The sequence below is a fragment of the Phyllobates terribilis genome, unplaced genomic scaffold, assembly GCF_046119375.1.
Source record: "Phyllobates terribilis strain yellow unplaced genomic scaffold, ASM4611937v1 Scaffold_5__5_contigs__length_657084704, whole genome shotgun sequence".
Taxonomy (NCBI): Eukaryota; Metazoa; Chordata; class Amphibia; order Anura; family Dendrobatidae; genus Phyllobates; species Phyllobates terribilis.
Genome location: NW_027362765.1, coordinates 65,267,670 through 65,291,787, shown reverse-complemented (window position 1 = coordinate 65,291,787; position 24,118 = coordinate 65,267,670). Strand labels below are relative to the sequence as shown.

Genomic DNA, 24,118 nt, shown 5'->3' with positions numbered 1-24,118 from the left:
ATTTCCTAGGATCCCTACGCTATACCATCTCCCTAAGGTCCACAAGGATCCCGTCAACCCTCCCGGACGTCCGATCGTGTCAGGGATTGATGGTTTATGCGATCCAGTGTGCTGACTTATTGATTTTTACCTCAAACCTCTTGTGGAGACACTGCCATCTTATTTTTTTAAATTTTTTAAACAATCATTTTTATTAAAGGTTTTAACATTTGGATAAAGCATGAGTACAAAGATTTCACATCAAAGCTTTACATGAATACTGAAAGATATAAAAAAAACCTACCCTTCTCCCCTCCCAAAATGCAGCAATTTATGTAATGCATAACGTCCACCAAACCTGAAATAAAACTCTCATCTACCCAAGCAACTCAGTCTCGTTTTCAATTTTGTCTGCCCTATTGTCCATGTTACATGGTTACAAGTGTCCCAAAACCACCTAACTAGACCTTCAAGATCCCCAAAGTGCCTTGAATGTCTTTTAATAAGTACCACTCGGAATGAGCAAATGGCTGAACCACCCCCACGATTTCCTCTTGTGAGCATTTCCTTTCTAGGAATTGTCTCCACTTTTCAAAGAATTTCCCGGTCATTTTGATCATATGCCTTTCTGCCTCCAATTTTTCTAAAAGCATCAGCTGTTTTAGGTTGGATACCACTTCCTTCACAGAGGGAGCCTTCTCCGATATCCAATTTCGTAGAATGCATTTTTTTGCCAAGATCATGATACTGTGTATTAGGGTGTGTCTGCGTCCCCATTGACCTATATCCTCCCCTTCAAACCCTTCTCCTCTGTAATGAAAAATCCAGAAGTATGGATCTAATGACCAATTTCCCTCCCCAGATCCTCTTAACCAGACTCCTAATACTCTTCCAAAAAAATTTGAATTGTTTAACATCTCCATAACCCGTGAAACATGTCAGTATTATCTTCTTGACATTTCGGGCAGGGCCTCCATCGGATTCCAGCCTCCCCCTGAATCAGGACATTGAACCTATAGATGGCCCTATGAATGATCCTAAATTGGGTATCTCTCCATGCCTCATTAATCACGTTTTTTTTCATTGTTGCCCATCCTTGTAGGATCTTATCAGCTATGTCCGGGTCATTAAGCTGTTTCGCCCTGCCCTTGAAAATTGTTTGCTCACCTGTCGGGGATAGAGTTTCTCTCAACGCGCCGTATATTGTTGATACATTCAGAGCATACAGATCACCCTCTACTAATTTGTCTATAACATTTTTACATAACTCCCTCTCAATCGAACATAAATCTTTCATAATCCAGCCTTTAAGCTGTGAGTATTGTATACTTTGAAAGGGACTGAGATTAAGTCCCCCCATCTTTTTCGGCACCGCTTTCCAAGTTAACAGCGTGTCGCGACATATTATGGAGTTTCTAATTGTCGGGCTAACACATGACATAGGAGAATGTAGCAGCGAGGCCAGGGCCCACGGGCTACAAAATTCGCCCTCTAGTTTAATATCCGAATGTCTCTCCCATCCCCTAAGCCAATCTATTACGTGTCTAGTGAGGCAAGCTAAATTGTATGCTCTGACATTAGGAGTGTTTAGTCCTCCCCTCTCAGAAGCTTGCATTAGAGTGTTCAAACTAATCCTAACTTTTTTTCCCTTCCACAAGAAAAATGTGAATGCTTTATGTAATCTACGAATATCTTTGCGTTTAAGCAGTAAAGGAATTGTCTGTAAGGGGTATAGCAATCTTGGAAAGCACATCATTTTAATTAAGTGATTTCTTGCTAACAAGGGTACTGGCAGACCACTCCAGCCCTGCAATTGCTTCTCCATTTTGGATATTAGAGGCGAATAGTTTAGGTTGTATACTGTATCTGCGGTGCGGCCCAGATGAACCCCTAGATATTTAATAGATGTTTTTGCTATTGGAATCCCACACATGTCGGCTCGCCTCTCCTTTTTCCCTTCATCATTAAGTAGTAGAATTTCGCATTTCTTTTTATTAATTTTAAAACCTGCAAAATCTCCAAATTTCTCTAGCAAAGATAGCGTATTCCCAAGATCTTTTCTTGGATCTTTCATGAATAAGATAATATCGTCGGCAAACAGTGCCGTCTTTATCTCCCTACCCCCTATCGGTGTACCTTCAAAACTGTCCCCACCATTTAGAACTCTCGATAGCGGTTCTATCGCAAGGTTGAATAGCAGAGGCGATAGCGGGCATCCCTGACGCGTCCCTTTCATCAGTGGGAAGATGGCCGATAGAAACCCCGGTGTATATATTCTCGCCTGGGGGTTGGAGTAGAAACCCTGAATAAAGGTGCGCATTGCACCTCTCAAACCTATTCCATCCAGTACCTGTTCCAGCCATGGCCACTGTATGTTGTCAAATGCTTTTTCAGCATCTAGTGTGACCATGGCTGGAAGGCCCCCTATCTGTCCCCCTCTCACCACATCCATAATCAACGTGGCCTTCCTAATATTCGTTACGGCGGACAGTCCCTTCACAAAACCGACTTGGTGGGGCGTAATTATTCTAGGCAAGACCACTGCTAACCGATCAGCCATGATCTTTGACAGCATTTTTAGGTCTTGATTAATAAGCGATATCGGTCGATAATTGGAGGGATCACCTAAGTCTTTGGCATTTTTTGGCAGTAATTTGATGTAGGCCAAATTGGCATACTGTGGTAACGCCTCTCCTCCCACTATTGCATTAAACCAAGCCGTCAGCACCGGCGATACTTGTTCTCCTAGGGCCTTATAAAATTCTCCTACAAACCCGTCAGGTCCCAGGGCCTTGCCATTTCTCAATCCCCCAATCACCATCTTAACCTCTTCCACCGAGATCTCTGCATTCAAAAGCTCTAGTAAAACTTTGCATGTGAGTCTTCTTTAACCATTCCTGTCCCCCTCCCCCTTTCTCTTGTTTTGTATCATATAGATTTCTATAGTAATCGCCCAGAATCTTGCTTATTTCCCCAGGATCCGAGGTGCCATATTATTTTAAAGATACGACGATCGTCCTCACGAGGGTTGGTGGGATTTTTGTGGAAGCCGGTACAATATTAGTAATAGTGGATGTTGAATCCCTCTGTACCTGCATCAATCATCATGATGGTTTAGAAGCGGTCCGCCTCTTCCTGAGTACTGACAATCGGGACAGCCATTTATGTGATCTTATTCTCGAGCTGCTGCACTTTTTTCTCACCCATAATTTTTTTGTCTTGAAAGATTTATTTTACTTACAGAAGTGTGGCACGGCCATGGGCATGGCCTGCGCGCCCTGTATGTCATCCTTTTCCTGGGTGCCTGGGAGACTACAATCTTTGGTGATGAGTGGGCGCGGGCTGTAGACCATGCGCTCTGCTAGCTAAGGTACATCGACGATGTGAAAATTTTTTGGCATGGGACAGTGCGGCAGCTCGACTTATTTATGGGTCGGTTGAATGACAGCTCTCTTAATTTAAAATTGAATTACAAATATGATACTAGGAGAATTGATTTTCTTGACATCAGTCTTGAGATTGACCAAGACTTTTCTATACAAACGGATATCTATAGAAAGTCAACATCGGTCAATTCCCTAGTACATGCGACATCTGCTCATTATGTTGCTACTATTAGGGCTGTCCCGGTTGGGCAATTCCTCAGGATGTTGCGGATTTGCTCATCCGAAGATAAATTTGAGGTGCAGGCTGAAGACCTTAGGAGATTTGAACAGAAAGGGGATAGCCATAGGTGCATCTAAAAAGGATATAAGAGAGCTAAGTCTACCCCCCCTCCCCGAAACCAACTGCTGTACCAACATAGTTACAAAAAGAAGCAAGATGACACCATCCGGTTCATTTCAAAATATAACCATAAATGGATAAATATGCAAGCGATTTTGGCCAAGCATTTTCCAATACTTAAAACGGTACCATCTCTCGGATCTTTTCTTGCTGATTTACCCCTTATGACACCCAGACGCTCTAGGAATTTAAAAGATATACTTTTAAAGAGTCAATATGTCCCAAAAGAGCTGAAGGGGGCCGGTTCTGGGATGTTATCCATGCGGCCACTGTCTTGCCTGTGCCAATGTCCTTCGCAGCACCATCTTCGACTCAGCTGATGGGACGAAACACTTCCATATTAATCATCACATTTCTTGTGGTACTATGAATGTGAAATATTATGCCACTTGCAGATGCCCTTTGATATATGTAGGCCTAACGCCAAGAGAACTGCTAGTCAGGGTGCGTGAGCATGTGAGGGACATTGGTGCGGCCAAGACAGTGGCCGACATTTCTGATTTAAAGACGATTCCTCAAATCCCTCAAAATACGAGGAATTGAGGTAATCCACATGTGTTTTAGGGGGGGGATGTAAAAAAAACAGTGGCCACAATTTCTGATTTAAAGGCCTTACAGAAGATGACTCTGGAGGATGACGTTGAGGCATTCCTGATTGTATTTGAGAGGGTGGCAGACAGAGAGAAACTGCCCCCAGAGGAATGGGCAAAGGTCTTAGCTCCATACCTTACTGGGGAACCGCATAAAGCAAACTACAACCTTGCCCTCTTGGATGTCAAAGAGTACGGCAAGCTGAAGGTGGAGATTATGGCACGGTTGGGCGTAAACTTTTCCACTTTTTTTTCACATTACACCCACAAACTTAAATGTATATTATTGAAATTCTATGTGATATACCAACACAAAGTAGCAAGTATTTATGAAGTCTAAAGGAGATGATACATGGTATTCTAAATATTTTAAAAATATAAATCTGAAAATTGAAATGCCGTGCATTTGACCCTCCCTGAGTCAGTACTTTGTAGGGCCACCTTTCACTGCAATTAGCGCTGCAAGTCTTTTGGGGTATGTCTCTACCAGCTTTGCACATCTAGTAGCTGAAATTTTTGCCCATTTTTCTTTGCACACTCACTCTAGTGCAGTGGGATTGGACAGATGCATCTGTGAACAGCAATTTTCAAGTCTTGCCCCAGATTCTCAATGGGATTTAGGTCTGGACTGTGACTGGGCCATTCACACACATGAATATGCTTTGATCTGAACCCTCCATTGTAGCTCTGGCAGTATGTTTAGGGTCTTTGTCCTGCTGGAAAGTGAACCTACGCCCCAGTCTCAAGTCATTTGCCTGAAACAGGTTTTCCTGTCCCTGCCGAAGAAAATCCTCCCCACAGCATGAGGCTGCCACCACCATGTTTGACAGTGGGGATGGTGTTTTCAGGGTAATGTGCAGTGTTCGTTTTCTGCCATACATAATGTTTTGCATTTAGCCCAAAAAGTTCTAACATACCCCAAAAGAATAAATGCAAATGCAAGTCCAAATTTTCAGATTTATATTTTGAAAATTCTTAGAAAACCATGGAGAATTTTCTTTAAACTTCACAAATACTTGCTACTTTGTGTTGGTATATCACATAAAATCCCAATAAAATAAATTAAATGTTATGGGTGTAACGTGAAAAAAATGTGGAAAACTTCACGGGGTATGAATAATTTCTCAAGGCACTGTATATGTATGTGAATATGTGTGTGTCTGTGTGTGTGTGTGTATATGTGTGTATATGTGTATGTGTATATATATATATATTTTTTTTTTTTATATAATAACAAGTGAAGTAGTTAAAGAACCAACCTGTTTCTCAAGTAACGCATAAAGTCAGGGTGCAGGATCTTAAAATGTTCTGTTGTCAGGTTCTTCCCGAAATATTTTGCAGGGCTATGGACAGAAAAAAGACGTGGGTTAAACTTTGGTTATAATAAATGCCTGATATGAGCAAGTCCCTCTTCCTTTTTATCTTTTCTGCTATTTCAAAAATATGTTTTAGTGGGGTTTATTTAGATTTTGTTGGTTTGCACCTTGGCCCCCTGCCAGCACTATTTTTTCTAATGTCTTACTTGATATTATGAGCAGCTTCCTCCTCCAGAATTTCCCCTCTCGGGAGTGGGGGGTAGTTTCGCTCTCCATAGAGTCAAAAGGAGAGGTCAAATCAACAGGAAATTCCACAGCGCTTTACAGACATAATCATCATCATCCCCATTGGAGCTCACAATTTAAATTCCCTCTCAGGATGTCATAGTATGGGAGAAAAGCCATGCAAATGCCTTAGTGGGATTTGAACCGAGGACTCCCAGAGTAACGGTGCTAACCAATGAGCTACGGAAAAGCATCAAACAAGGCCACCTCGACACTGAATTGTATAGAGAGTACAGGGAATACTCTACTGGGGCATCTGGGCTCAACTTCTTTGTCTCTGGTTTGGCATTGATATTGGTGCCATTTTCAGCTTCTTCATTAGAAACAGTCCGCTCCGAACCACACCATCTAATATCTATGCTGAGCTAAAAGTTTGTGATTGAGCGGTTACATTTTCCTACATGGTTACTAGAATAGGGTAACGTGCCTGGGAAGATTTCAGATCTGAAGACTCCACAGTTGTGAATGAATGCAGCTCTGGAGTATAACACAGACTAAAATTCAGGATAAGTCTGCTCCACTTAACAGGAAATCAAGTTGAACAAAATTGAAATGACTTACTCTTTTCCTTTGTCGCTGCCTTCATTAATGATGGTGTTGGTGAGAGCTCCTAACACTATTAAATAGTCTCTGTCATGATCCGGTAAGACGACATAGTGTGTTTCCTGCGGAAATTAAGGTTTATAGTAAGGAACCTGGTAATGATCAGAATGGAATATTAAGCTTACAATCTAATTTAGATACATAGGCAATCATTAAGATGTTCCTCAGGGGTCGAGCATGTGGAAAAGCACAAAAAGCAGGCTCTGAGGCCCTGTACTAAATATAATATATATGGTTTCAGTTTTTCCTGTGAGCTCCATTAAAAATCTAATAACATTATCTTTCATTGAATGACAGGTAAACCACAATAATCACTGAATGGCTCCAGGGAAAACTCAAGTGACACCCTCTCCAAACTAGTGATGAGGGTAGAGAGATGGGTCCATACGACAAGCTCAGCATTCTGTGATCAGAATTTTCAGACATAAGTCCCACTCTTGAATATCCTGGCCACATACACTATACTATTTCCGGGGCCCATAGAGGTATAACCTGAAGTATTGCCCCCACAGAAGTCATTCTTTCTTCTAATGTGTCTGATTTGTGATTGGGAAGCTGGTCGGCTGTTACTGCAACTTCTGCACAACCTATAGTTCCACCCCTGCTTACAATACATTTCTACTACTCCCTTAGTAGTTCCCCAGGTTTATTGTAATACCAGTAGCACCAAATTACACTGGAGGAGGTTGGGCATCAAGATTAAGCAACTACTAATCGCTATTGCTTGAGCATGGCAGAATTCAAAGCCATATGCCCCTTTCGTCACAGTTGGACACTATCTGAGGCAAAGTTCTCCCCTTTTGTCATGGACGGTGTACCCACACACTAAAATGTGTGAAAAATAAGAATTGCAATAGGGATCACAGGGATCACAAAGATCCTACTGGGCAGGTCAAAGTTGTCTAGTATAGTTGACTTTATCACGTAGTTTGGATGAAGGAACTTAACCCAGATCTGCAGGTTGGACACCATACATTTAGGAATGTGAACCCATATTTCACAGTTAGGGTGACTCTTTTAGTGTGCCGTCAAGATGTCTAGTGTCAAACTACAGGTAACAATGCTAAGCACTGTGTATATCTTACTGGTGTTCGGGGAACTGCCTTGAATCCACTATTGCTGTATGCATATAACGAGTTCATCAATGTATTTGTAGAGAAAGAAAAAAACGAAGTTCGGTTGCCAACGTCCTTCTCAAAACCTTTTGTAATGGCGCCATTCATCCTGAAAGATGAGCCAATAACTAGAAAATGAGAAACAGCATCAATCATGGTCTCCATGGTGGATTTTTTTTACATGAAGCTATACCATACCTGAAGACATAGTCATGGGAATCAATCTCTTTTCCCATTCTGGATCCATTTAAAATGCCACCATTGCCCACCACGGCGCATCGAATACAAGGTGACTGCCCTCGCCAGGTGTCGAACATGTAGGCATTACCCGTAGAGTTCAGCAGATTTAGAGTTTTATTAATAACTGGGGAAATATGTACAAGCACATATTAGGTAAGTGAACAGTTTCCATCAGAGTGACTACCATGACTGTGTGTCACATGGGTAGATTATTTACTTAAAGAAGTAAAGGTCCACCTCAGAATTTCTGATTTTGGAGTTTTAAGTATCTTGTGGGGCCTTTGGTAAAGACTACTAGTGTAGATGTCCATTTTGGAGCATCTTAGTCACAATTTTAGCTTGAGGTGATCCTTTAGCTGTAGACAGAGAACATATGGTCTATGGAATAAGTAAGTAACTTACTCTCCCAGGTGACGTGCATCCATCCTTGAGCTCCGCTGAATTTCTTAAGTCTTTCGTATTCCGACTCTTGAGCGTGTTTCTTCCACTGCAAAACTGGTATTTTTTCCAAAAACATATCTTGGAATTCTTTGCTCATGAGCTTATCTCTGATGCGGTTTGGACATTTCTGCAGAGATGTGAAGGTGAAGAACACGTTCATTATGTATAGAGGTTGTGCAAAAGTTTCTTCAAAATTTTACATTTTTGAAGGACAATTGTGACACCCATATATTTCCGTACTATTCCTTTGATGGTTTCTTGAAGACTTTATCTTAGCCTTGGCCTAAACAATGAGCTTTATGTTTTCTGAGCAGTAGTTTGTTCACTGACCTAAGACAAAAGTAGAAAGAACTTCTCATACAGAGGCCTATAGTATAAGAAACCTGTTTTTGACTGTGACTCAACATGGCTTATTGGGAGATCCTTAATTTGTGCATGCGAAGAGTGGGGTGACAGTGTTGTCAGAAAACACGAAACTTAACCCAAAGTGGTTGTTTATGTTTGTCCATTTAGAAGAGTTTAAGGATTTGTTTGCTGGTTCTCATTGGTGATATCAACTAGTCATCAGAAGGCTTTTTTTACCAAAAGTTAGTTGTGGTCTTAATTAACATAAATGGTGATCATGTAATACTGCGACAAGTCCTACAAAGCTGCAGTTACCAGTCTAGCTAATAGCGGATGCTCTCCTTGTCAGGAACTCACTTTCTAAACCAGGGTGGCTTTGGGTGGTCACTACTAATTGGATAGTGATATTTGTGCCCCTTCTGGCACTGGCATGGATGGTATAATTTTTTTGGGCACTACATGGTATTCTATGGTGGTTGGGTTAATAGAATATGCTCCATCTCAACTAAAGCCAATCTTGTCTACGACATCTATGAAAAGGGGTGGTCTGAATTAAGTATATATTGGTCAATCCAGTGTGACATTCCAATATGCCCAGGTGCCACTTTGCCCACGTTCCCATGTTCTTCACCCAAGGCTTGGTAGACATCCAAATTTACCTTCCTATAGCCATCCTATTGTCCTGGCCTGTCCCCAGTATTTACGGTGATGTAAGCCTTTACCAGTGACCCGGTCATCAGTAGATAATAAGTTCTGCTCCAGGATGTGGGATTTTTCAACTTTTCTTCTTCAATCAATTACATCTTTGAATACTATTTGCTCTCTCAGTATTTCTTTGTTGGTGTCTGGTGACGTCAATATATCACCAGGTGATTCATGTTTACAGAAGACACACGTACCTAGAACATACGGTATCTATCAGAGCTCCTAATAAGCCAGGAGGTTCCTCTGATGCTAAAAGGCACAGAGCCATAATAAGATCCATAAACAGCAGTTTACATGGATTCAGGGGTACTGAGCTGTTAGTAGATTAAGTGTTAAGTAATAATAAGAAAACACATTCATCAACAGCTGCTGATATTTTCCAGAGGAGAGCTGATCTATCAACAGTTTGCTGATGGTTTCCAAAGTAAGTAAAGAAATAAGATATACTACTCACATAACACATTTTACATTAGATTACTTTAATCCCAATGTAAGTCAGTGTGGGCCACTTTAATATCTAGCTGGTCATGCAGCAGTTGCCCCGGTGAGGAATAACAGGGAATAACGTTTAGGGGCTAAAATATCATAAATGCAAGTTCTACAGATGCTATGGGAAAAGATGAGGCTTATTGATGTTATCACCCCCTTTGACTATGGGGGTATGTGAACCTGCACACTCCTTTCCATAATGGAGTAAGGGCCTTGTAGGCTCTCGTCAAGAGAAACCAAAACAATAAATAAATTCATTCAAGGTTTAGGTCTTAATTTTGACTGGGAAACCATGTTTAGATGTCATTTTCAAAGAAGAAGTATCACCGTGGACCCCATAATCTCTTTCCTCCATCCAATCCATGTATCATGATTACCCCCATCCTTGAGTGTCCTGATCCAAGTAAAATTATAATGTTTTCAACCCCAAGCAAATGCTTCACCAACATTGACAAGCAACAAGCAACTAAAATCTGATATAACACAATGGGAAAATTAATTTGTAGCATCTACATTTCAAAATTTTAGACTTACAGAATGGATGTGCGTCTCATCAGTCGCATACTTATTTCCCAAGTAGTTAAAGGTCGTTGTGGGTGGACTCTTTTTGGTTGGTTTTGGTATAGGTTTTGTAGTTATTACTTTCTGGGGTTTGGTCTTCACATTTGGTCTTTGGGTGGTCACATGTTGTGATTTTTCCGACTTATTTTGTAGCTTGATGGACTCATTGACAGTTTTAGAGATTGCTTTTGTAGTTTTCCTGGTGACTGTAGACGACGCGCTAACCTTTTCAATTGGTTTTGGTAAGGATGTTGTGATGGCAACCTTAGGTTGTAGAGGCTTCGTAGAAGGCTGTATAGTCGTCTCTGGTCTTTCTTTTCTTTCTTCTATTTCTTTAGAACCAATGTAGTTTTTTATCAGGTTAATTTGACTGTAAAAGAGGATCAGATGAGTTCATGCAGGTTGAATACTTTCTTGAGACCAATCAAAATATCTACAAAAATCTAAAATGGTTGATCAAGCTTTCCTCTAATAGTGGATCCAAGAGTTTGACCTCTAGGTTTTCAGCAATGGAAGTTAAAGTTCTTCCTGACCAGTGCATACTATGGGGCACTCAAGTCTCTAGGTAAATTCCTGGAAATTTTAGGGTTGGCTTGTGTTTTTACACCTAAGCCAATCTGAATAGGGAGATCTTCAGCAAAAAAAAAGCACAGAGGAAGGACTGAGCAAAAGCCTGAGCTTCTGATTCTACAAAAGGTACGTTTTAGATTATGAATAGATAGAGTTGAGCAAAAATATTCCCAGGATACTGGTCCAATGTCCATAGTAGTGGTCAATTGCCTCCTAATTGCCGGCAACCCCAAGTCCTCTTCTGATTAGTAGACCTCATGCAATGACATGCATGCTTAATGCCACAATGATGATGTGGTGCCAGGTCTACTTATCAGAGTAGCCAAGAATCCCAATAGATATGAGGTGTTTCGCATGGCTCTGGTCTGAAAGTCATGGGCTACTGATGTAACCACTGTACTAGGGCCCTGCAAATGTTTTGCCTCAACTTTATCAATGGACAATACAGCTAATTTGGATTCACTAATTGTAGTTGTGTCCTACAAGATTAGATATTGGACTGGCACACCAATTCCTGACCACTCACATTGGGGTGTGGTCAGAAGATACTATAAAAAGTGCCATTTGGGGTCCCATACACATTAGATGACTGTCAGCCAAACCCACCTATTTCGGCAGAAGGATCTGGCAATTGAACTTTCACTTCGCCACCATTGAAATCACATATACACTCAGCCAAATGGAGGGTTCATGTGTATGGGGTAGACGGGAGAGATAGCTGTCTACCAAAAGAACGGGGAATAATTTGCCCAACAACTATCTCATGTGTATGGCCAGCTTCAATCCGGAGGAACTAGTGTATAAGTGCATTAGAATTAACAATTTTGAATCAGACTATTTTGAATCAGAATTGTGTAATGCCTTAAGTTCCCTGCGAGAGTGCTGAAGGGGAATTGAAGACTTGCCGCGAAAAAAAAAAAAAAATCGACTCGTATTTACAACACGTTCACCTTTATGGATCTGTCTCTCGTCACTACGACAAGTGTTTGGAATGAGTCAGACAATATTATGAGGTCATTTGGCTAGATATACAATAACTGACATGTGTTTTCAGTTGTAGACAGTATCCCCAACCATTTCTGGAAATCCCACTTGTTCTTCCTCATCTACTCAGCAGGTCCATTTCAAAAGAAACGCAAATGCTCAGGGTCCAGTGTATGGTTGATTAAGATGAATTACACTGCATTACTTAGATGCTAATTGATAAAGGTTCACCGGCCATACCCATGTTGACCTGTGTCCATACTTCATTATTACACTTTATATGCCGTCAGCTGCAATATTTCGAGAAGTTTATGCGCCAGAGCTTAAATCCTTGCTTTATTTCCTGCTTTATTTATATATAGAGCTGTAATCATAATTCTGCAGGCCACAGTGCGAAAATCTGACAACACTAGCTGCTTGTTCAGGGTCTGTCACACCAGACACTACAATCATCTAATGCAGGAAAAACTAGCAGCCCCCCTGGATTATAGGCACTCTGAAAAATTATAAAATATCCTTTGTGTCACCTGGCCACAGTTGCCAATTTAAAGGGATTTTTTTTAGCAAAAAAATTTTTGTCTGCTTTCTTTTAAAATCAGTGCACCTTTTGTACTGTTTGGAGGACTGTGAAGGCATCATACTGTTTAGGGGTCTGTAGGGGATCATGATCTGTATGGGGATGTGGTGATATCATTCTGTTTGGCGGGTTTTGGGGATCATACTGTGTGTCGGTTGTAAGGGATCATATTGTTTGAGGGCTATGGGGGCATCATACTGTGTGGAGGGCTGTAGGAGATCATACCGTTTGAGGGGCTGTGGGGACATTACACTGTGTGGAGAGCTGTGGGTGCATTATACTGTGTGGGTTGACTGGGTGTGGAAGCATCATACTGTGTATGGAGGGCTATAGAGTAAATTATACAGTTTTGATTAGCTGCCACAGGTAAATATACAGGCTAAAATAAGCCCCATCGTAACAGGTATCAGCAGTAGCACTGAGTCAACATACTTAATACTGCTCAATATTGACCCCTTCACCCCAAAGCCTGTTTTCACCTTCCCGACCATTTCTTCAATTCTGACCAGTGTCACTTAAAAGTTGATCAACAATTTCTCTTTTTTCCAACAAAATGTACAAAACCATTTTTTTAGAGACCACATCACATTTGAAGTGAATTTGAGGGGCCTATATGACAGAAAATACTCAAAAATGACCCCATTCTAAAAACTGCACCCGTCAAACCAACATTCAAGAAGTTTATGAACCCTTCAGGTGCTCCATAGAAATTAATGCAATGTGGAAGGAAAAAATGAACATTTTGCTTTTTTTCACAAAAATTCACAATTTTTTTATTTTCACAAGGATAACAGGAGAAAATAAACCTCAAAATTTGTTGCACAATTTCTCCTGAGTACACTGTTACTCCATATGTGGGGGAAAACTACTGTTTGGGAGCACGACAGGGCTCGGAAAGGAAGGAGCGCCAATTGACTTTTGGAACCCAAAACTGCCTGAAGTAGATAGCGGACGTCATGCCATGTTTGCAGAGCCTCTGATGTACCTAAACAGTGAAAACCTCCCACAAGTGACCCCATTTTAGAATCTACATCCCTCAAAGAACATATCTAGAGGTGTTGTGAGAACCTTGAACCCGCAGGTGTTTCAAAGAATTTTATATCATTGAGCCGTGACAATGAAAAAAATAAATTTTGCCGTCAAAAATGTTGCTTTAGCCCCAAATTTTTCATTTTCACAAGGGTAACAGGAGACAATGGATCATAAAATTTGTTGTGCAATTAGTCCTGAGTACACAGATGCCCCATATGTGGTGGAAAACTACTGTTTGGGCACACGACAGGGCTTGAAAGGGAAGGAGTGCCAATTGAAATCTGGAGCGCAATTTTGTCTGGAACAGATTGTGAATGCCTCTGACATGCCAAAACAGCAGAAAACCCTGCAAGTAAGCCCATTTTGGAAACGTCTTGAGGAATTCATCTAGTGGTGTAGTGAGCATTTTTAACCCTTCACAGAATTGTATAACATTGGGCTGAGTAAATAGAAAATTAGCATTTTTTCTTCGAAAATTGTCATGTAGTTACTAGGGACTGTGGGCACCTTCCTAATCCCTTGAACTAGGGGTGCCCTAGTCTATCCCTGTTGCCCGGATTACTCCTGAAGTGGAGGCGATGGGGTCACGTGCCTTGCTATGCTCCTATATTTACCATTATCAGTTCTCGCCGCGCCCACCCAGGGAGGTGTGAGGCCGAAGTGTATAAGATAACACTAACCAGACAAACAAGGGAAAACAGACATGGATAAATACAATCATACAAAAATACAATCACTCAGCAACAGAGTGGAACACAGGGGAGGTATAGGAAGGTGAAACCAAATAGGAAAGGATGAGGATGAACACACAAACTCCATGCAACAATCTCCTGAACAACTCTCCAAACACAAACTTCACTTCCAAATCCTAACTAGACAGTAAGAACTATCACTAGCAATTCCCAAGTGCCAGTGGCGAGCATATATAGCAGAGGGGAGTGGCCAACACTGAACAGCTAAGACAATCCAGGTTGGAGAGCTCCAGGAGATCAACTAAACTGATTAACCCTTGCACTGCCAGCAAGGAAAAAACCTGCACTGTTTAATAAGATGCTGAAACAGTTTTAATCAGTGTAGGAGTTTGTGAAACCAGACGCTGCAATCTTCTGGCCCCTTTCTGTTGCAGTATCCCTGTGACAAAAATTTTATTTTGGCCTCAAGTTTTAAATGTTCAAAAGGGATAATAGGAAATATTAGACCACAAAATATGTTACACAATTTCTCCTAAGTACGGCAATACCTCATATGTGATCGAAAAATAGTTTTAAGGCACAGTGCAAAGCTCCGAAGAGAAGGAGTGCTATATTGTAGTGCACATTTTACTGGATTGATTGGAGGGTGCCATGTCACATTTGCAGAGCCCCTGAGGTGCCAGAATAGCAGAACCCCCCCCTAAATGACCTCATTTTACAAACTACACCTCTCAATGTATTCATTTAGGGGTGCAGTGATCACATTGACACCACGGCTGTGTCACAAAACCTTACAACATTGGGCGGTGAAGAAAAAATAATTACATTTTTTACCACAAAAAAATTGTTTTAGCCCCAGATTTTACATTGTCATATGGGAAAATGGGTAAAAATGGCACCAACATTTGTCTCACAATTTCTGCTGAATGTGGCAATACGTCATATGTAACTGTACAGTTCTGCTTAGCCACACGACGAGGCTCGGGAGGGAAGGAGTGCTCTTTGACTCTTGGAGAACAAATTATCGTAGAACTTGGAGAACTATCCACCATTAGTTACTATCAGTGTAGTTTGCCCCAAGGAACAGTGAATAGTCCGCATGCATGAAAGCAGAGCTTCTGAAAAGGATTTCCACCAGAGGGGAGTGTTGAATTTTATTTCTGACTGTAAGGAGAGGCCACACGAGTAGAGTCAGTGCCAATGTCTGAGGGAGAATTGCCGTATAAGAGACATCTGGAGACTGGTACTTCTGTGTGATACATGGTAACAAGAGTGGGTGGATGCCAGACACAAACTACTACAGGGCATTTCTGCCAGGAGATGTCGCCACAACCAGCATTGTAAGTGAATGTTGAATTACTATGAGAGACACAGAGAGTGCTGCTGAAGTAGTTGCCAGCATACTGTCATAAATAAAGTCTCGCACATGTCAACTCATTCAAATTCGTTGCCTCCCAGTGAGTAAAAGCTTCCTAAACTGCTACTGAAACCATCTGCATTCCTTTTACCATCTCTAGCCACCATTCTGCCTAATTAGGGCCAGTGAATCCACACTATGTAAAGGGTCACACCATACTACTTGTATACACCCATTACATCCTATGACTTTTTAAAATTTCTACTTTTAACTTAATGTTCTGTCATATCTCTTATATCACTGCCTGTGCATAATAAATGCTCCTCAAGTATGCCCTAATACTAATAGAATTTTTTTTTTCATATCCCACCCCTAAAAAATATCTAGCAAACTAAATTAAATTAACCATAAATCAGTCCTAAAATATCATTTCCCAAAAAACAAGCCCTCGTATGAGAGAAAAAAAGGAAGAAGCATGGCTCTTGACTTGACAAAGTTTTGTTCATAAATCTACTATCATTTTGGGAATGCAGCTTCTATGCAAACCAATGTGTCTTTATGGTTACAGACTATTAAATCCTTAGGCTCGGGCTTTGGAAAAGGATCTGTCCTTACCAGATGACTCCTTGAATACAGAGTAATAGCAACTAGTGTCAGGACTGAGATTTTTAATCGGACTAGATAATAAAAGGAAATGTGACGTGTACTGATAAGAAAGAAAGGTAATAAAGGAATCATTACTATTACTTTGATCCCCCTGGCACAGAGAAGTCACTTGCTTCCCTCCTTGCGTTAGGTGTGAACACTGTCCCATCTGTTACATGGCTATTATATGGCTATTAGACTACTGTGTGCAGTGCTAGCTAATATCCTGATGATCTCCCCTCTCACACATACCTATCATTCCTCCCTGAGGATACACGCTCTTGTGAAGATCTGTCTAGAGTTATGACCGGGAGCTTTTAGGGGGAGTGAACCCATGATGCCCTGACCACCAATATGAAATGCCAGCAGGCTCCCTGTTAATCAAGCCAAGTCAGGCGGAGAGAAGCCGCAGGCCGTGCCCGGCTCATGAGTTTTCTTGGAAGCGCTGCAGGATTTCAGAGTAAAACATAGTTTGTTGTATTGTGGGAGCCCATCAGTATTACATTACGCACGTGGCTCCTTTGCTATTTCTGTTTGGGTGAGAACCAATGTGACCCCCAGGTAAAAGAAGGGTCTCTAAACGATTACCTGTTAATGTGACTATTAGCTGTAAACTGTAGAAAAACCTGAGAGCAAGTGTTTAATTTCTCTGCAGTGCCTCCAAAGGAGAAAGCAGGTATTACACTGCTCCAGTACCCATACATAAAAGGGTCCTGCAAAGAAAGCCCCTCTTTGTAGGCATTTTCTGGTGATCTTTTGCTTGTAAAACTGCAGTATAAAGCATGGTAGAAAAGCGATGCTTAAAGTGGTTTGTCTTAGGTAGTTTCATTTCAAAGAAAATTTTGACTTAAAGCAGACATGTAGTTGAATTTACCAGGTGTGACCTTCTGTGGCCAGAAATTTCCTCTGAAGTGGACTCTACAGGGATAATGCAGCATAACTCGGTGGCCATCTGCATGGATATATACACTGCTCAAAAAAATAAAGGGAACACTTAAACAACAGAATATAACTCCAAGTAAATCAAACTTCTGTGAAATCAAACTGTCCACTTAGGAAGCAACACTGATTGACAATCAATTTCACATGCTGTTGTGCAAATGGAATAGACAATAGATGGAAATTATTGGCAATTATCAAGACACCCTCAATAAAGGAGTGGTTCTGCAGGTGGGGACCACAGACCACATCTCAGTACCAATGCTTTCTGGCTGATGTTTTGGTCACTTTTGAATGTTGTTTGTGCTTTCACACTCATGGTAGCATGAGACGGACTCTACAACCTACAGAGGTTGCTCAGTTAGTGCAGCTCATCCAGGATGGCACATCAGTGCGAGCTGTGGCAAGAAGGTTTGCTGTGTCTGTCAGCGTAGTGTCCAGAGGCTGGAGGCGCTACCAGGAGACAGGCCAGTACACCAGGAGACGTGGAGGGGGCAGTAGGACGGCAACAACCCGGCAGGAGGACCGCTACCTTCACCTCTGTGCAAGGAGGAGCAGGAGGAACACTGCCAGAGCCCTGCAAAATGACCTCCAGCAGGCCACAAATGTGCATGTGTCTGCACAAACGGTTAGAAACCGACTCCATGAGGGTGGTATGAGGGCCTGACGTTCACAGATGGGGGTTGTGCTTACAGCCCAACACCATGCAGGATGCTTGGCATTTGCCACAGATCACCAGAATTGGCAAAGTCGCCACTGGCGCCCTGTGCTCTTCACAGATGAAAGCAGGTTCACACTGAGCACATGTGACAGACGTGACAGAGTCTGGAGACGCCATCGAGAGCGATCTGCTGTCTGCAACATCCTTCAGCATGACCGGTTTGGCAGTGGGTCAGTAATGGTGTGGGGTGGCATCTCTTCGGAGGGCCGCGCAGCCCTCCATGTGCTCGCCAGTGGTAGCCTGACTGCCATTAGGTACCGAGATGATATCCTCAGACCCCTTGTGAGACCATATGCTGGTGCGGTTGGCCCTGGGTTCCCCCTAATGCAGAACAATGCCAGACCTCATGTGGCTGGGGTGTGTCAGCAGTTCCTGCAAGATGAAGGCATTGAAGCTATGGACTGGCCCACCCGTTCCCCAGACCTTGAAGCTCATCAAGAGAATGCCAAGAGTGTGCAAAGCAGTCATCAAAGCAAAAGGTGGCTACTTTGAAGAACCTAGAATATAAGACATATTTTCAGTTGTTTCACACTTTTTTGTTAAGTATATAATTCCACATGTGTTAATTCATAGTTTTGATGCCTTCAGTGTGAATGTACAATTTTCATAGTCATGAGAATACAGAAAAAATTTTAAAATGAGAAGGTGTGTCCAAACTTTTGGTCTGTACTGTACATACATACAAAATACACATACAAAAACATAGACCTATACACATACATAAAAAATACACGATACACAGATACATAAACACTAACACATATATATACAAAACTTGCACCTATACACATAAACATAAAAGCTAACATACATACAAAATCACACACAGATACAAACATAAATACCCATACATACAAAATACACATATATACAAGAACATAAACCTATACACACAAATGTAAATACTAACACACATACATGCAAAAACACACACACAGTTGCACACTTACAGAAGTACTAATGCACATATACAAAAAATAGCACAAAAACACATAAATACTAACACATAGATACATAAACCACAGATAACACACATAAACAGTAACTCAGAAATAAATACATACAACCAACGATGTACTGATTGGAAATTTAGATTGTGAGCCTCAATGGGGACAGAGATGACAATATCTGTAAAAACGCTGTGGAATATGATGGTGCTATATAAGTAAGCATAATACATAAAATAATACAACACATAAAAACACAGATAAATACAAATGACAAATACACAGATACACACATAAGTACTAAAACACAGACACATACACAAAGCAAAAGGCTAAGATACATAAATATATATACAGAGATACATGAAAAAGACAGTTACATAAATACTAACATAAAAAAGCACACAGAGAAGAGCATATATGCACACAATACAGTTACACACATAAGTCCTTGCATAGAAAGACACACAGATACACATATGCTCACTCACACACATTCATAAAAAACACAGACACACATACATAAATAAATACAACACACATATATACACAAAAAGACACAAATACACAAATGTATACACATCTACATAAAAAAGACACATACAAAAAAATATACAGATACACATACTAAAAAAACATCATCGATATGCACATACATAAATACTAACAGAAAGATAAAGACACATACAAGAAAATACACAGATACACATACTAAAAAACCATCACTGATATGCACACATACAGTACAGACCAAAAGTTTGGACACACCTTCTCATTTAAAGATTTTTCTGTATTTTCATGACTATGAAAATTCTACATTCACACTGAAGGCATCAAAACTATGAATTAACACATGTGGAATTATATACTTAATAAAAAAGTGTGAAACAACTGAAAATATGTCTTATATTCTAGGTTCTTCAAAGTAGCCACCTTTTGCTTTGATGACTGCTTTGCACACTCTTGGCATTCTCTTCATGAGCTTCAAGAGGTAGTCATCGGAAATGGTCTTCCAACAATCTTGAAGGAGTTCCCAGAGATGCTTAGCACTTGTTGGCCCTTTTGCCTTCACTCTGCGGTCCAGCTCACCCCAAACCATCTCGATTGGGTTCAGGTCTGGTGACTGTGGAGGCCAGGTCATCTGGCGTAGCACCCCATCACTCTCCTTCTTGGTCAAATAGCCCTTACACAGCCTGGAGGTGTGTTTGGGGTCATTGTCCTGTTGAAAAATAAATGATGGTCCAACTAAACGCAAACCGGATGGAATAGCATGCCACTGCAAGATGCTGTGGTAGCCATGCTGGTTCAGTATGCCTTCAATTTTGAATAAATCCCCAACAGTGTCACCAGCAAAGCACCCCCACACCATCACACCTCCTCCTCCATGCTTCACGGTGGGAACCAGGCATGAAGAGTCCATCCGTTCACCTTTTCTGCATCGCACAAAGACACGGTGGTTGGAACCAAAGATCTCAAATTTGGACTCATCAGACCAAAGCACAGATTTCCACTGGTCTAATGTCCATTCCTTGTGTTCTTTAGCCCAAAAAAGTCTCTTCTGCTTGTTGCCTGTCCTTAGCAGTGGTTTCCTAGCAGCTATTTTACCATGAAGGCCTGCTGCACAAAGTCTCCTCTTAACAGTTGTTGTAGAGATGTGTCTGCTGCTAGAACTCTGTTTGGCTTTGACCTGGTCTCTAATCTGAGCTGCTGTTAACCTGCGATTTCTGAGGCTGGTGACTCGGATAAACTTATCCTCAGAAACAGAGGTGACTCTTGGTCTTCCTTTCCTGGGGCGGTTCTCATGTGAGCCAGTTTCTTTGTAACGCTTCATGGTTTTTGCAACTGCACTTGAGGACACTTTCAAAGTTTTCCCAATTTTTCACACTGACTGACCTTCATTTCTTAAAGTAATGATGGCCACTCGTTTTTCTTTACTTAGCTGCTTTTTTCTTGCCATAATACAAATTCTAACAGTCTATTCAGTAGGACTATCAGCTGTGTGTACACCAGACTTCTGCACAACACAACTGATGGTCACAACCCCATTTATAAAGCAAGAAATCCCACTTATTAAACCTGACAGGGCACACCTGTGAAGTGAAAACCATTTCTGGTGACTACCTCTTGAAGCTCATCAAGAGAATGCCAAGAGTGTGCAAAGCAGTCATCAAAGCAAAAGGTGGCTACTTTGAAGAACCTAGAATATAAGACATATTTTCAGTTGTTTCACACTTTTTTGTTAAGTATATAATTCCACATGTGTTAATTCATAGTTTTGATGCCTTCAGTGTGAATGTACAATTTTCATAGTCATGAAAATACAGAAAAATCTTTAAATGAGAAGGTGTGTCCAAACTTTTGGTCTGTACAGTACATAAATACTAACATAAAGATAAAGACACATACAAGAAAACACACAGATACACATACTAAAAAATCATCACCGATATGCACATACATAAATACTAACATAAAGATAAAGACACATACAAGAAAACACACAGATACACATACTAAAAAAACATCACTGATATGCACATACATAAATACTAAAATAAACATAAACACATGCAAACAACATACACATACATTCACTAACACAGAGGAAGATACAGTTAGGCTATGTGCACACGATGCGTTTTTAATGCGTTTCCGCAGCGTTTTTGCAGCTGTGGAAACGCATTAAAAACGCATGGTAGAAGGGCAGCAATGTTCCCCAATGATAATCCGGACGTGCTGTGCACAAGCTGCGGAAATTTCCGCTGCGGATTATCACTGCGGAAAAAAACGGAGCACTACCAATTATTTTGCGGAAGTGCTGCGTCTTCGCCGCCATTGACTTGCATTAGACCGCATGGATTACGCATCACTGTATACGTAGATGCATAATCCAAGCGTTCTAATGTGCGGATGGTACCCGGGTGTAGATGAGAGGAGAGTCCCATCCACACCCAGGTACCATTAAAAAATATGTAAAAAAAGAATAAAATAAAAAATAAATGCATATTTACCTTCTGGCAGCCCGCGCAGCGCTGTTACTTGCTTCCCGGCACTTTACAGTGGATTGAAGGACCTGCGCTGACGTCAGAGTCATGTGACGGGTCACGCGACGCTGACGTCGGCAGGTCTTTCAATCCACTGCTGCCGGCAGCCCGGGACCGAGCGAAACAAGCCAGCGCGGGCCATCGGTGGGTAAGTATATATTTATTTTTTTAACCACTCTCTCGGGTCACACTATGTAAATCCATGCAGTTTACATGGATTTATATAGTTTGACCTAGCTGTCACAAGCACTTGCGGAAATGTCAGTGAATAACGCTCCATTTCTGCATGTCCCTGGCAGGAAAATGCATGTACAATCCGCATGCGTTTTTTTCTGCCAGGGAGATGCAGAAACGCTCAGGAAAAAATCCTGAGCATTTCTGCATCGTGTGCACATAGCCTCAATCATAAAAAAACTAAAGAAAATCACATAAGCCATCACATAAACACAGACAAAGGCACACAGATGACTGTTTACTTTGACACAGCAGAGAGGAACTAAGCAGTCAGCTATTGCTTCTTCACATTCACTTCCTAAAGGCTACAATCTCTGAGCCCTTAAAAAGCACAAGTTTCACATTTACCCAGTACATGTCCAATACCCAGCATCACAAATACTGCTCTAAAGTTCAAAACATCACAAATGTCAAAAAGTCCTATAAAAGTCTGTAGGGTCACCACCACATTCTTACCTCTTGTAATAGGCAGTCCGCCATGGCGATGTATTATTAACTATCTGTTCCTTGCAGGAAAAAAGTAGTCCTAGTATAGTGACCATGCAGAGTGCTAGGAGGATCTTCCATAGGGACTTCAATCGTAGGTTCACGTAGGGGATCATCTTGGAATTTTGTATTTTATTCTTCCAGCTATTACGGGTGTTGGTTCCGTTTTCTGCATGTGAGTGCCATATCTGTGGGATTCCTAGTACATGGGCGAGGGCACTGGTATGAGTTCAGGACTGGTAGTGCTGTAGTGTAACCCTCCTTCAGCTCCGCGCTCAGTGGTGTATGACAGGTCCTAACATGAGTGTGCATGTGTGTAACCTGACGATGTGAGTCTCTACAGATCTTTCCCGGACAGTACAGAGGCAGCTGTGTCTGACACTTACACCGAAGGCGGGTCACTACAGTTGTATGTTTTAGGGCCGGCTAATATATCCTTTGAAATATGCAATAATTAACTCATTAGTCACTGTCACTCCAAGAGTCCGATACTCTTAAAGAGAACAAGCTATTTACAGACTGTAAGATATTGCCTAATATCAGAATATTGCTCATTACTAGAGATGAGCGAATATGTTCGGGAAACGATCGCAAGTTTCAAATTCGGCACAAATATGGCACATTCGGATTTGTGTTCGAGTTAACAAGCTTTTTGAGCAAAAATTGGCAAAAGTCGGCCCCGAACAAGAACATCCCTGGTTTCACACAGATGGCAGAGCAGGAATCAGGGGCTGTGACCGGCGGTAAAATTGCAGTGATCACAGTGCTGCGGGATCATGCTATCACTTGTCAGTATGATCCCCACAGCTGTGACAGTCACCCGCGGTTAAAAGCTTACCGCAGGTGACAGGCGCCGGCTGATGGGACTACTAGCCCCATCAACCGGCGCCTGCTGTCACTGTACAGACGCTACGTAAGTGATGCTAATGGGAGAAGTAGTCTCTCATCAGCGGCACATGGTCACTGAAAGTGAGAGAAAAAAAAAAGTTTAAATAAATATTTATTTAAATAAAAATAATAAACACATTATACTCACCTACCACTTACCTACACTTTGACCCCCATGTTCTCATCCCCTGTAAAAAAATGAAAAAACACCATATACTTACCTTACAGCTAGTCCCCGAAGCCAAAGTCCCCTGCAATAAAGATAAAATAATAAAAAAAACTCATTCTCACCTGTGCGCTGCAGTCCATATACCGAGTGTCCCACGTCGATGTCCCTGATATCACAGCCACCTCCGGAGATGTAACCATCCTATCAGGCAGCCGGCGATACACTGACATGAGCGCAATAACTTCCGCAGTGTATCGCAAGAAGCTGCTGGCACCGAGGTCTCCGGATTTCAAACAGCTGATGATCAGCTGAGCGCTCTGGTGATCTCACTTACGGCATTGGTGCTGTGTGAGAATTTCCCACACAGCACTAATGCCA

The 24,118-nt window shown here is 41.5% G+C and overlaps 1 protein-coding gene across 2 annotated transcripts in view; it reads right to left on the bottom strand.

The window, feature by feature from the left end:
* Positions 1 to 23,082, bottom strand: part of LOC141270749 (alpha-N-acetylgalactosaminide alpha-2,6-sialyltransferase 2-like) — a 94,376-nt gene extending 71,294 nt beyond the window's left edge. For both annotated transcript variants that reach the window (XM_073680857.1, XM_073680856.1), the window contains exons 1-7: positions 22,654 to 23,082; positions 10,429 to 10,825; positions 8,317 to 8,482; positions 7,873 to 8,038; positions 7,645 to 7,783; positions 6,518 to 6,621; positions 5,615 to 5,698 (exon numbers count right to left, since the gene is read on the bottom strand). In XM_073680857.1, the coding sequence (XP_073536958.1) occupies positions 5,615 to 5,698; positions 6,518 to 6,621; positions 7,645 to 7,783; positions 7,873 to 8,038; positions 8,317 to 8,482; positions 10,429 to 10,825; positions 22,654 to 22,799 (1,202 nt within the window). In that variant the 5' untranslated portion in view covers positions 22,800 to 23,082. The remainder of the gene's footprint in view (positions 1 to 5,614; positions 5,699 to 6,517; positions 6,622 to 7,644; positions 7,784 to 7,872; positions 8,039 to 8,316; positions 8,483 to 10,428; positions 10,826 to 22,653) is intronic.
* Positions 23,083 to 24,118: the final 1,036 nt, after the last annotated feature.